The 12,419-nt window shown below is 41.6% G+C and overlaps 1 protein-coding gene across 1 annotated transcript; it reads right to left on the bottom strand.

Annotated features, from left to right (window-relative positions):
• Nucleotides 1–474: 474 nt before the first annotated feature.
• On the bottom strand, nt 475–11,435 carry LOC121573601 (mitochondrial intermediate peptidase). Its single transcript, XM_041885705.2, has 19 exons — nt 10,794–11,435; nt 10,381–10,554; nt 10,181–10,269; nt 9,986–10,072; nt 9,682–9,745; nt 9,311–9,493; nt 9,003–9,159; nt 8,812–8,860; nt 8,635–8,695; nt 8,470–8,522; nt 8,065–8,218; nt 7,483–7,560; nt 7,186–7,390; nt 6,790–6,899; nt 6,231–6,305; nt 6,038–6,154; nt 4,230–4,351; nt 3,653–3,726; nt 475–821 (listed from the first exon to the last, which is right to left on the bottom strand). Exons 1-19 carry the CDS (start codon nt 10,929–10,931, stop codon nt 724–726), a joined length of 2,088 nt encoding a protein of 695 aa, XP_041741639.1. The 5' UTR covers nt 10,932–11,435; the 3' UTR covers nt 475–723.
• Nucleotides 11,436–12,419: the final 984 nt, after the last annotated feature.

The following is a 12,419-nucleotide window of genomic DNA, read 5'->3' as shown; positions in this document are numbered from 1 at the left end:
ACGAGAATTTTTATCTCTAATTAATCAAACTTAATGCTCTGAATAATTCCCAGAGGGTGTAAGGCTCTGGTTTAATCATGAATTAAACAAAGGTCCACAACCGGCAAGAATGATCTGTATGTTTAATCATGGAGAGCTCTGCCGCCAAAAAACACATATACAGCTTTTATACCCCTTGACACACAAAGGCACTTTGCTCCGCCCACCTTTAGGAGGCCTTTAACCAGTTTCTCAGTCCCCTTCACCCTGGAATGTTTGTCTCAGCAGTTTCTAACTCACCCCCTCTGTTAGTGGGTTTATAATGATAACCCTAACACAGTTCACACAGTCATCATCAGTATTGGGGTTAACAATTTTTGTCATAATCATAATTCCTCTATCATTCATTCAATAGCTGAAACCTGTAGCTAGAGATTTAGAGAGTGATAGCCAAGTAAGAGAACACTAGTTGTTCAGATGACAAAACAAATAGTAGACAAGACAATATAGCGTTTTATAAGGGTTCATAATTCACAATGGGACAAGGATGCATCACAAGTCAAATACAATATTATACACACTTCATATTTTCATTCCCTCATACTCATCAGGCCACTGCAGAGTAATATCAATTTTAAAATTCAACATCACCGTGTGTAGGACGAGGTAAGTGGGGAGGGGCACTGCCCCTAATTTCCAGTGGTAATTCACAGTAGGTAAAAAAACAACTAAAGTACAATCTGCTCATGAGGAATCATCACGGCAGGTTACAGAGTCTGTGTCCAGGTCAGCTACTAGAGCGTCCACTAATTCTTCAATGGTAGGGGAGCTCTGAAGCATGCCTACAAACCATGGAACAAGCCAGGAGAGAGGGGGACAGATTTAGATACAAAGGACTTATAAGGACTTCTATGACGAAAATGTTTAACTTGTCTGGGGGAAAGAAAATCTTGATATTTTATTGATATATATTGCTTTAACCTGGATTCGTTGTGTTTTTGAGTTCATTCATATGTACAGAAATTAAACTAGATGGCACCAGGTCGATGTTAAATTGGCTTGTAATACACCACTGAGTATCTGTGCTTATTCTGTATAGTAACACAATTCAGCTTGGGCTGTACTCATGTCATGTTGACAGCTACTAAGAGGTTCATTACTAGGGATGCATGTCAACACTCTCAGAGCCTGATCGAGTTACCACAGCAACTGAAAATGAAAGCCATATACCTCACTTTGGCCCTATGGGAGAGTAATGTGGTCCTCTGTAGCTCAATTGGTAGAGCATGGCGCTTGTAACGCCAGGGTAGTGGGTTCGATCCCCGGGACCACCCATATGTAAAAATGTATGCACACATGACTAAGTCGCTTTGGATAAAAGCGTCTGCTAAATGGCATATATTAATGCCAGTGGTTCATGTTTTTGATCTTCTTCAACTACCAACAAATCATGAACGTCAGCCCATCTTTCCACTGAGACTATAGAGCCCCACCACAACTGTGGCTATGAAAAACAAGAGCCGGTGCCAAAATTCTGAGTGACTCCAAGGAATGTTAATGAGAGTGGGTTTAGCTTTTTGGCTGTGAGTGGATGGAATAACATCTAGTTTCAACGTTTGCTAATTGGATGTAAAAATCTATCTGGAGATAAATAAGGCTTTGAATTAAGTGTGTGCAAATTAAAGGAAATATTCACCCATTTTGAGCATTATATCGTTTTTTTGTGCATTTCTGAGCAATGTTTCATCGATTCCTGGGGAATGGGTGAATCTTTCCTTTAAAACACAAATAAAGCTTCCTGTCTTGAGATTTATGGTGGTTTCAGGATAACCTGGGAGCCATCAGAGGGCCATGACACACAGTAGCAGTCTTTACCAATTTCCAACCCCAGGGCAAAGCAAAGCAACTGCCATCATCACACATACCACTATAATTAAGAGTTTGAAGTAGCCAAAGCCTGCGCCTAAGGCATATGCACTAGCAAAACAAACTTCAAGTGCTATGCATTGGTGGCATTGCCAAAATGATATAAGTTGATAATATACAGTGCCTTCAGAAAGTATTCATACCCCTTGACATATTCCATATTTTGTTGTGTTACAGCCTGAACTCAAAATTGATTAAATGAATTGTGTTATCTCACCCATCTACACACAATACCCCACAATGACAAAGTGAAAACATATTTTTAGAAACCTTTGCAAAGTATTCACACCCGAGTCAATACTTTGTAGAAGCACCTTTGGCAGTGATTATAGCTGTGAGTCTTTCTGGGTAAGTCTCTAAGAGCTTTCCACACCTGGATTGTGTAACATTTGCCAAACATTCTTTAAGCTCTGTCTAATTGGTTGTTGATCATTTCTAGACAACCAGTTTGAGGTCTTGCCATAGATTTTCAAGTAGATTTGAGTCACAACTGTAACTCGGCCACTCAGGAACATTCACTGTCTTCTTGGTAATCAACTCCAGTGTAGATTTGGCCTTGTGTTTTAGGTTACTGTCCTGCTGAAAGGTGAATTTATCTCCCAGTGTCTGGTGGAAAGCAAACTGAACCAGGTTTTCCTCTAGGATTTTGCCTGTGCTTAGCTCCATTCCGTTTATTTGTTATCCTGAAAAAGTCCCCAGTCCTTAACGATTACAAACATACCCATAACATGATGCAGCCACCCCTATGCTCGAATATATGGACAACGATACTCAGTAATGCGTTGTATTGGATTTGCCCCAAACATAACACTTTGTATTCAGGACAAAAATGTAACTGCTTTGCCACAATGTTTTGCAGAATTACCTTAGTGCCTTATTGCAAACAGGTGCATGTTTTGGAATATTTGTATTCTGTACAGGCGTCCTTCTTTTCACTCTGTCAATTAGGTTAGTATTGTGGAGTAACTACAATGTTGTTGATCCATCCTCTTTTTTCCCCCTATCACAGCCATTAATCTCTGTAACGGTTTTAAAGTCACCATTGGCCTCATGGTGAAATCCCTGAGCGGTTTCCCTCCTCTCTGGCAACTGAGTTGGGAAGGACACCTGTATCTTTGTAGTGACTGGGTGTATTGATACATCATCCAAAGTGTAATTAATAACTTCACCATGCTCAAAGGGATATTCAATGTCTGTTTTTTGTTTTTTTACCCATCTACCAATAGGTGCCCTTCTTTGCGAGGCATTGGAAAACCTCCCTGGTCTTTGTGGTTCGTGTTTGAAATTCACTGTTCGACTGAGGGACCTTACATATAATTGTATGTGTGGGGTACAGAGATGAGGTAGTCATTCAAAAATCATGTTAAGTATTATTATTGCACAGAGTGAGTCCATGCAACTTATTATGTGACTTGTTAAGCACATTTTTACTCCTGAACTTACTTATGTTTGCCATAACAAAGGGATTGAATAGTTATTGACTCAAGACATTTCAGCTTTTCATTTTTTATTGATTTGTTAACTTTGACATTATGGGATATTGTGTGTAATCAATTTCAAATTCAGGCTGTAACACAACAAAATGTGGAAAAAGTCAAGGGTTGTGAATACTTTCTGAAGGCACTGTAGTATACATACAGGAGTGGTGACCTGGGGAAGGAACTAATAGGGCGAAAAGAGTGTGCAAGAACCCTAAGGGAGGAAGGTAGTGGCCAAAACAAATAGTGACTGAGTGGGAGCTCCTTACCTTGCACCATAAGCATGGGCTCCTTACTACCTCCATGAGCTAGCATCTCCCTTCGATAGCGCTCTCCCATGTCCCTGTGGTGGGACATTAAACGGAGGGGGTGAATAGGCAGAAAGAGAGAGGTAGAGAGAGATCGGATTGGGGTTTATGTCAGACAGATAAGGATATGTCTGCCTCTGAATACTGTACTGGCTTAGTTTTTCTGTGGGTTGAGCTGTGCTTTCACTGCCACTGACAGGGAACTGTAGTCTGCCACTCTACAAGCCCCCATGACAGAGACAAAAAGAGCAGAGAATAAAACACAGCTCTGAGAAAAACAAAACACCCCAGGCAAAATAATCTTGCATTTCTAAACACAAATCCCCTGATGTCACAGTGATATCTGTGATGTGGGTGTGTTGTCACTTTTTTGTCACCCGTCATGATCAGACTAGTGTGAGTGAATCCATTTATCAGGTAGAGATTTCCCTAAAGTAAAATAGCAGGGACTTCACATGGCAGACCAAACATATAAGACGTTTGAGAAAATAAAACATCTGCATTTACAACATGCGTTTCCAACATGAGTTTCTCTCACCTGTTGAAGGGGTCTTTTTGAAAGCACTGCCTCCACACCATGGAGGCTATGGCGCGCGACATGAGGTAGGAGTAGTACTTAGCACCGTAGCCAATGAGGTGGCTAAATCTCAGCTGCCAGGCCTAGGGACAAGAGTACCAGTTACCTGTCTTTATCTAAAGACACCAGGGTTGGGGTCCATTCCAATTTAATTTGAAATCCCAATTAAATTCACTCATTAAGTAGAGAATTTACGTTGACTTCAATTCTAATTTCAACAATCTTCATGTTTTGGAATTGGAATTGAATTAGACTGTTTGAAGTGGAATAAAAAATATTAAAACATCTTTGGAATTTAATATTTGAACATTTCCCAGTGAATGGAATTTATGTACTTAGTATAAGAAATGGACTGCAGGATCTGTTTTAAATCATTTCAACTTGTATTTCTATACTTCCAGTATAGCTAGGCTGTCTGAACAGTGACATGATCAGCCTGAAAGCCTGAGGGAATTGAATTCTAATTGGAATTTGTGGAATTGTTGGGGATAATATTGAATTGGGACTTGAATTCTTTGAATTTACATAACATTGTAATTGAGAGGAATTGAATTACCTCTGAATTCAAAGACTGACCTGGAATTTAAATTGAATTACATTGACAGGGAGAGGGAATTTAATTCGTGGAATTAACCCCAACCCTGAAAGACACTTCCATTTTTACTATTAAATACATTTTATATTCAAGCAACATTGTCAATCTGAAAATATTTTTTCAAACCTCTCTCCCACGTCCCACCCACCTTACAGAAGACGACTAAATTGGCCACAGAACATAAGTGAGACGTGCAGTACCTATCTTCTCTTCGGAATGATGCTGCTTCTGTGTATTCTCTCTCTCCGGCCAGTTGTTTCTAACTCCTACACAGTCTTGCTTTAATGATAAGAGCTCGACTGTCTGTGTGGTGACTTGTTATAAGCCAAACCCAGTGGGAACCCTCCCCTTTGCTTCTCACGGTCAATGACAGATAAGGACCTATCAAAAGGGTAGCTGAGTTTCACAGTTCCAAACATGTTCCAAACAAAGACCGGGGTGAAAGTGGCTCCATATGATCACTGCAGTCAACAAATGCAGCTTGGCTTGTAAGCCCAGGCACAAACTTAAAATGTACCTGAAATTAAAACACCACAGACGCTTTTATCCAGAGTGACTTACAGTTAGTGAGTGCATACATTTTTCATAATGGCCCCCCGTGGGAATCGAACCCACAACCCTGGCGTTGCAAGCGCCATGTCTACCAACTGAGCTACAGGAGGCTACAGTCAGAAGTATTTGTAAGTCGCTCTGGATAAGAGCGTCTGCTAAATGATGTAAATGTAAGTACAGCATCATTTTTCATTCCGACCTAAATTGGTCTTTTCACATTTGGGAAACTACTCTTATCATACCCCAGGGAAAACCTGAGCTCTGCTATTTGGCAACAAACGAATGGAAAAGGACTAGAAAATGGGCTCTCGGAGTAGATATTGGTTAGCTGTGGTGGTAAGCCATTTCAGGGAGAAAATCATTACTGTCCACATTCTCCCCACAACTGTAATTACAGTTGAGAAGAAATAGCCTCTGGGTTGTTCTATTCTGTTTAATGTTTCTCTCTGGATATAAATTCTCTCTCACACATTAAGAGAGGGGTACAAACCGGATGGTTTATATCCGGTAGAGAGAATAGTCTAATGACTATTTATGCCTAAAGGATCTGACATTCACAGATCAGTACATCGTCCACAGTTTCAGTACTATGAGACTCACTCTTAGATATCTAGGCACTTACAGTATTTGGAACGTAAGGTAGTCCATAGAATTTCTCTTGCATCTTTTTTAGAATGTCTGTTGTTGACCGACTTTGTGGCTTGCCATGATACACTTGATCCAAAGCAGCATAAAAAACCTGTGAAAAAATAAACATGCCAATAATTTTATTTCATAAGTACTGAAAGATACACAAACTGCCACTGTGGCTATACCTGAAGCTGAGTGTCGGCAGCCCCACAGATTCTCTTGGATTCACAAAGGCGGGAGACCATGCTCTTGGGCAGGGGCTGAAATAGAAACAAATATTTTGGAGAAAGACAAAACACACCCATCTATCGAGTCTTCTGTGTGGTGAACCTCTGCCATCTTCAGTATTTGGCTAAATAAATAGTTTGCTATTAGCTTGTCTGTTTGTGGTCTGTCTAATCAACAGACTTTCAGTCTGATTCAGAATCATGACAAAAGACTTCACACAAAACCAACGTGTGTTCAAGTACAGCCGAGAGCATTTGGTTCAGAGCTTATGCAGAGCTAGTGATGCGTCTCGGAACTATTATCATACCAAAGGGGCAAAAGAAGGGCTGCCAAAGTCTACAGTATTATAACAGACAGTCTGATAGGACAGCTTTGGACACTACTGTATCTGGGGAACACAGCAATAGACAAACAGCTAAAGAACTACTGCTACTCCATATAGATAGATTACAATCTTAAGAATGACTGTGTGAGAGGGAAAGTTACAGACGACGGGTATGAACTTGTGTTGCCCACCTGTCCGGTCTGATAGTGCCGTGCAAACTGATTTACCACCCGATAGTCTGTGGCAAAGAACTCCATGAGGATGGAGGGGACTTCAGCAAAATCAGTGGAGCATCTGGTTCCTGGAAAAGACCAGTCAGGAGAAGATGAGTCTCTCACAAAATAGATTGTTTACCAACTGTACTATGACGTAAAATGTTTCACGATAACATGTCATGCTAGTACTGTATCGTAGGAGGTCATACAAATACAAGAAGATTGTAGACCTATTTATCATACGGTAGTTCACTAACTGTGTCTGCTAAGCAAATGTGTCTGCTAAGCAAATGCGCAACATATGCAATGCAATAATGAGAGACAGGGGAAATCCCTCCTAAAGCAGTGGGCCCTGGCCTGGACTCAGGTCACCTGTGACATGTTGGTAACGCGTGCGTCCCAGCATGGAGTGCATGGCATGGCCCATCTCGTGGAACAGGTTCTCCATCATGCCGGGGGTGAGCAGTGTTGGGGTGCTGCGTGTGGGAGAGGGCAGGCTCAGCATCAGCACCACCACAGGATGTTGGTACTCCCCATTCTCCTTCAGACGCCCCCCTCGGATGGTGAAGTGGCAATCCTGGGGGCACAGAGAAGGCCTTGGTATGATCAGCATTGGTATCTTACTGTAGCAGAGGCTTTAGACAGTATTTCTGCAGCAGCTTGTCTTACCTGGTGTGGTTTGTCAGGCCTTCGGAAGAAGTCACAGTAGATGTATCCCAGAAGACCCTCTGTCTCATGGACAACAGCCTGTTAAGAGAACCAACTGACATTTAGGACTGCTTAAAATAAAATCCACCCCCAACTACCTAAACATCACAGAAACAAGGCCTTAAAATTACAAAAAGCCAAGCAGCAACTATTACATTTTCTGCTGGGCCCCCAGACATTGGTGTTGAGTGTTATACAGACAGACAAATACACCTTATTTGGCTAAGGTGTATGTAAACTTCCGACTTCAACTGTATCTATCTAAGGTTGCTCTCCAGTGTGTGTTCTCTGGTGTCTAGTCAAGGAGGAAGCTACAGCAAAGCTCTTCCCACATAGACAGACATAAGGTCTCTCTCCAGTGTGTTTAAATGTATTTGGCTAAGGTGTATGTAAACTTCCGACTTCAACTGTATCTATCTAAGGTTGCTCTCCAGTGTGTGTTCGCTGGTGTTTAGTCAAGGAGGAAGCTACAGCAAAGCTCTTCCCACATTGACCACAGCTGTAAGGCTTCTCTCCTGTGTGTATGCGCTGGTGTTCTCTCACCAGCTTGTGGACGTCTTCGCTCCACACCTCTCCTGCCATGGGCTGTTCATTCTGGAAGGAGACCCCCAGCAGCTGGCTGAACAGCATGTTGAGGCCCTCCATGCAGGCCCCCAGGGAGAAGTAAGGACTGTACAGGCTGGGATCGATCTTATACCTGCACACACAAACATACACAGACACTCATAAGGTTATGTTATTACAGACCGTTTCCTGAATAACGCTAAGCAATACACAAGCCCCCTCCAGAGGCCTTTTAGTAGAAAATAAAGCTCAGGTACTCCCATCAACCTTTCAATAGTTTATTTAGGAGATTCCCTACGATTCCTTGTCAACAAGTTATATTCTTTCCACTAACAATATACACATAGGTTTACAGGACTGCATACCTTTGTATAGGTATCTTACCTCTCTGCCCGCACAGCGCTGCTCAAGTAGGGGTGGTCCCATGGCATGAGTTCCTGAGATAAAAAAAACATTGAAACATCAAACAGTAGAAGGATTGTCATGATCTCCTACACATAGATGTCAGAACCATGAGAGCTACTTAAACGCATCTATAAGATCACTCACGATACTTCTTGAGTTCATTTTCATCTTCATATCCCTCATCAGGTTAAAATCTTTGGCAGTTCTGGATAGAAAAATAGGGACATTAATGTGTGAGCATGTGCTACACTTACAGTATGTTTGAGATGGGCAAAACATTGATGTGTTGTACAGTGTCTGGATAACTGACTCCTACCATACCTGTCCGAGAGTTTGTCTGTCAGCAATTCAAGGAATTTCATGACAGTCTCTGCAAAACAAAAACATCCTAAACACACTGGTCAACACAGCATAGTACACACTTCTCTGTTTGAAGAATCATAAAGTCAATTAAATACTTAATTAAAGCAGCGGAGCACTAAGAAATGAGGTAAACAGCCAGAGTACCTTACCTGGAGTCTTGGCCATAGTTCCATTTAAAGCCCTGTGTGCAAAAGATTCATAGCCCACTAATTTGGCTAGCTCATTCCTACAAGCCAAAAGGTCATCCAGACAAAGCAGCAGACTTGAATTCGGGAAGAGAAAGATTTTATAAGCAGCCTCCCGCACCTAAGAGAAAAGGACAAGCATATAATATCTATAGGCTACTGCACAGCAAACCATCATGCCCAATACCATTTCCTACTATGGGATGGTAGATGGAAGACCACTAATTATGTATAGAGATAAACCTCTGGGTTGCACACACACACGCACACACCAGTTCATCAGGAGAATCTGCATGGAGACCTCCTATCTGGATGGAGTTGCCGTCTATGGAGAAGCAGTGTCGGATGTGTTCTGGCAGGGCCCTCTTCTCTATCCTACTGGGCAGGTGGGAGCCATTAAGAAACTCATTGTTCAGATCCAGCAGGTTGACATTGAGGCTCACCGCCTTCCCTCTCTGGGAAAATATTAATACAGTGAAACAGAGGTGCTGTTTAGGTTAAGCTCACATTGTGGTTATACTTCCCTGAGGATGTGGTATAGTAGGATAATAATGAATGTGTACATGACAATAATTGATCCCAAAATATTTTCTATGAAGTGTAAGTGATAGAAATTACATTCCTAGCCTATTACATCACTAACCTTTGATTCATCCAGATGAATGCCACTGATCTCAAAATCAAACATGAACAGTTCTGCTACTCTCCTGCAAAATGTATTGTGAAATATCAGTAAAACAAGTCTACCCAAACTCGCTCCGGCCTAACGTTACGCCACGCCCACGGACATTAGGTTCATCTCCGCAATGAAATATGTAGCAAACATAGAGCAGCGGAAGAATTCAGTTTGAGTCGTCGGGCAAAAGACAAGATGCATTGCTACTCATCGTACAAACAGGAAGATAAAGAATGATTGAATTGAAAATAAAGAAGAGAATAGTACATGCCTTGTGTCTGGGTCCAAAGAGTCCATTACCTCTTTGTTATCTAATAGGTTCTTGAGACTCCTACACAGTTCGACATTAGTGTTCAGCCTATCAGGGCAAACGAGAGAAAACATCAAAGAAAGAATGTATTAAAAATGTGTTTTGCTTGACATCATGTAATACTTTACTAGATAAACTACAGAAGAGGGTTCATACCTTTCTACTACTGTGCCCATGTTTATGCATGCCTTCTCAGCAGCATCCCGAAAGGCAGGGTCTGGATGGCCAACTTTGACAAAATCTGCCTGCAAGAAAATAAATACAACATCATGGGTGTATCATATTCTACAGGGAGGAGTTTGGCTTGACAACAACAATGATGCCAATGATCTCTGAGTGTGCCTGTGAGCCATTACCAAATCTGCCACTTTGCACAGGCTGTCAGAAAGTTGGTCGAAAGTCTCCACGGTCAGGGCGCCTGGTGGGTTATTGCAGGCTGTTTCTACCAGCTGTTCTGTTTCCCTGAGCGCTCGTTGCTGAGCCACCTCGAAACCAGCCGGAGTACTCAACCCTGGAACCCCAAATAATCCCTGTGCAAATATAGCATGTACAATGCCATGTCAATAATCTGTGTGGCCAACTCTTGGGTTTTCGAGGTTGATTTTTGCAACAACAACCCCAACTGAAAAGAGCAAGTATTTGAGTGAATACAATTATGGGTGACTTTGACAATGAGGTCATTTAACATAGGTTGGGATTTTATGCAGCTAGCTAACTTATTATTTACTGGTATTATGGCGGTCCGCAAACAAACCACTAGCTAACTTACCACGTTCTTCTGAAACAAATCAACTTTCCTCCGTTGGGCATTGAAGGCTGCTCCAACCGGAGACCACGTAGTGACATGTCGTGATAGTGTCCTTGAGTTCCTCACAACACTCACAAATCGTTGACACGCCAACATCATAACAACTTCAACTGAGTGTTGTGGATGGAAAGTCAAACGTCGGACAAAGAAAGAGTGAATTCCGTGGGGCGTAACTTGGCTCGCGCCAAATGATTATCGCTATGATAAGCAAGCACGTTTTTAGCTTTTGCTTTGCATCCATGCTGATACTTTCATTATACAAATAATCTTTGGATTTAAATGAGTATTTCTTTCACCGTCTCTCTATAATTATTCGGTTTAGCTAGTAGCCACCACTGACATTGAGAATTGAGCACTGCCAATCATGCATGAAGAATGTTTACAATTCTCAAAATGGTTCGGATGTTTCGTGTCTGCACTTTCGCGACTGGACCCTATCCATACGGCTGGGCGATATATCGAATTAAATCGAATTTAAGGTTTTGCGTGATATTCCAAATGCATTTATCGCAGAATCGTTTTTTTGTTGTTGTATTTTTCGTTTTTATGAGCGTTTATGTCCGTTTGTTCTCATGTTGTCTTTTTGGTGTCCTTCACGCCTTCTGTGATATGCACCTTCCCATTTACACCAGATATCTGTATATAATGACGATATTTATTTATTTATTTAACCTTTATTTAACTAGGTAAGTCAGTTAAGAACAAATTCTTATTTACAATGCTACGGGGGCTGGGATTAAATATATATATATATATATATATATATATATAAGACCAAACACACATCACAACAAGAGAGACAACACAACACTACATAAAGAGAGACCTAAGACAACAACACAGCATGGCAGCAACACAGCCAAGTAGCAACCCAACATGAAAACAACATGGAAGCAGCACAACATGGTACAAACATTATTGGGCACAGACAACAGCACAAAGGGCAAGAAGGTAGAGACAACAATACATCACGTGAAGCAGCCACAACTGTCAGTAAGAGTGTCGATGATTGAGTCTTTGAATGAAGAGATGGAGATAAAACTGTCCAGTTTGAGTGTTTTTTGCAGCTCGTTCCAGTCGCTAGCTGCAGCGAACTGGAAAGAGGAGCAACCCAGGGATGTGTGTGCTTTGGGGACCTTTAACAGACTGTGACAGGCATAACGGGTGGAGGATGAGGGCTGCAGTAGGTATCTCAGATAGGGGGAAGGGCTGCAGTAGGTATCTCAGATAGGGGGAAGTGAGGCCTCTCGTTTCACCTCTTTCTCCCAAGCCCCTCCACCTACCACTAACAACAACAAAAATGAAATATAACTTCTACCTCTCTGACAAACGGTTTCAACTCACTATTTGCATTTGAGGTTTGGTCCAACAGAATCGGTCTTTTGGACACCAAAACATTTTTTACTGTAATAGAGGAGAAGTTAATATTTCGAACAATACCGTGTATATGTTACAACTTCTCAAATTTTGAGCAGAGCAGACACTACTAAAACGGATGTACCAATGAACATTAATTCTGGAAAATGAATGCTCAGTTTGTCGCGCGCGCATTATGGTACCACGTATGGCTAGTAGCATTTTAGTCAA

The sequence above is a fragment of the Coregonus clupeaformis genome, chromosome 9 (assembly GCF_020615455.1).
Source record: "Coregonus clupeaformis isolate EN_2021a chromosome 9, ASM2061545v1, whole genome shotgun sequence".
NCBI classification, from domain to species: domain Eukaryota; kingdom Metazoa; phylum Chordata; class Actinopteri; order Salmoniformes; family Salmonidae; genus Coregonus; species Coregonus clupeaformis.
This window is presented reverse-complemented; position numbering and strand designations above follow the sequence as displayed.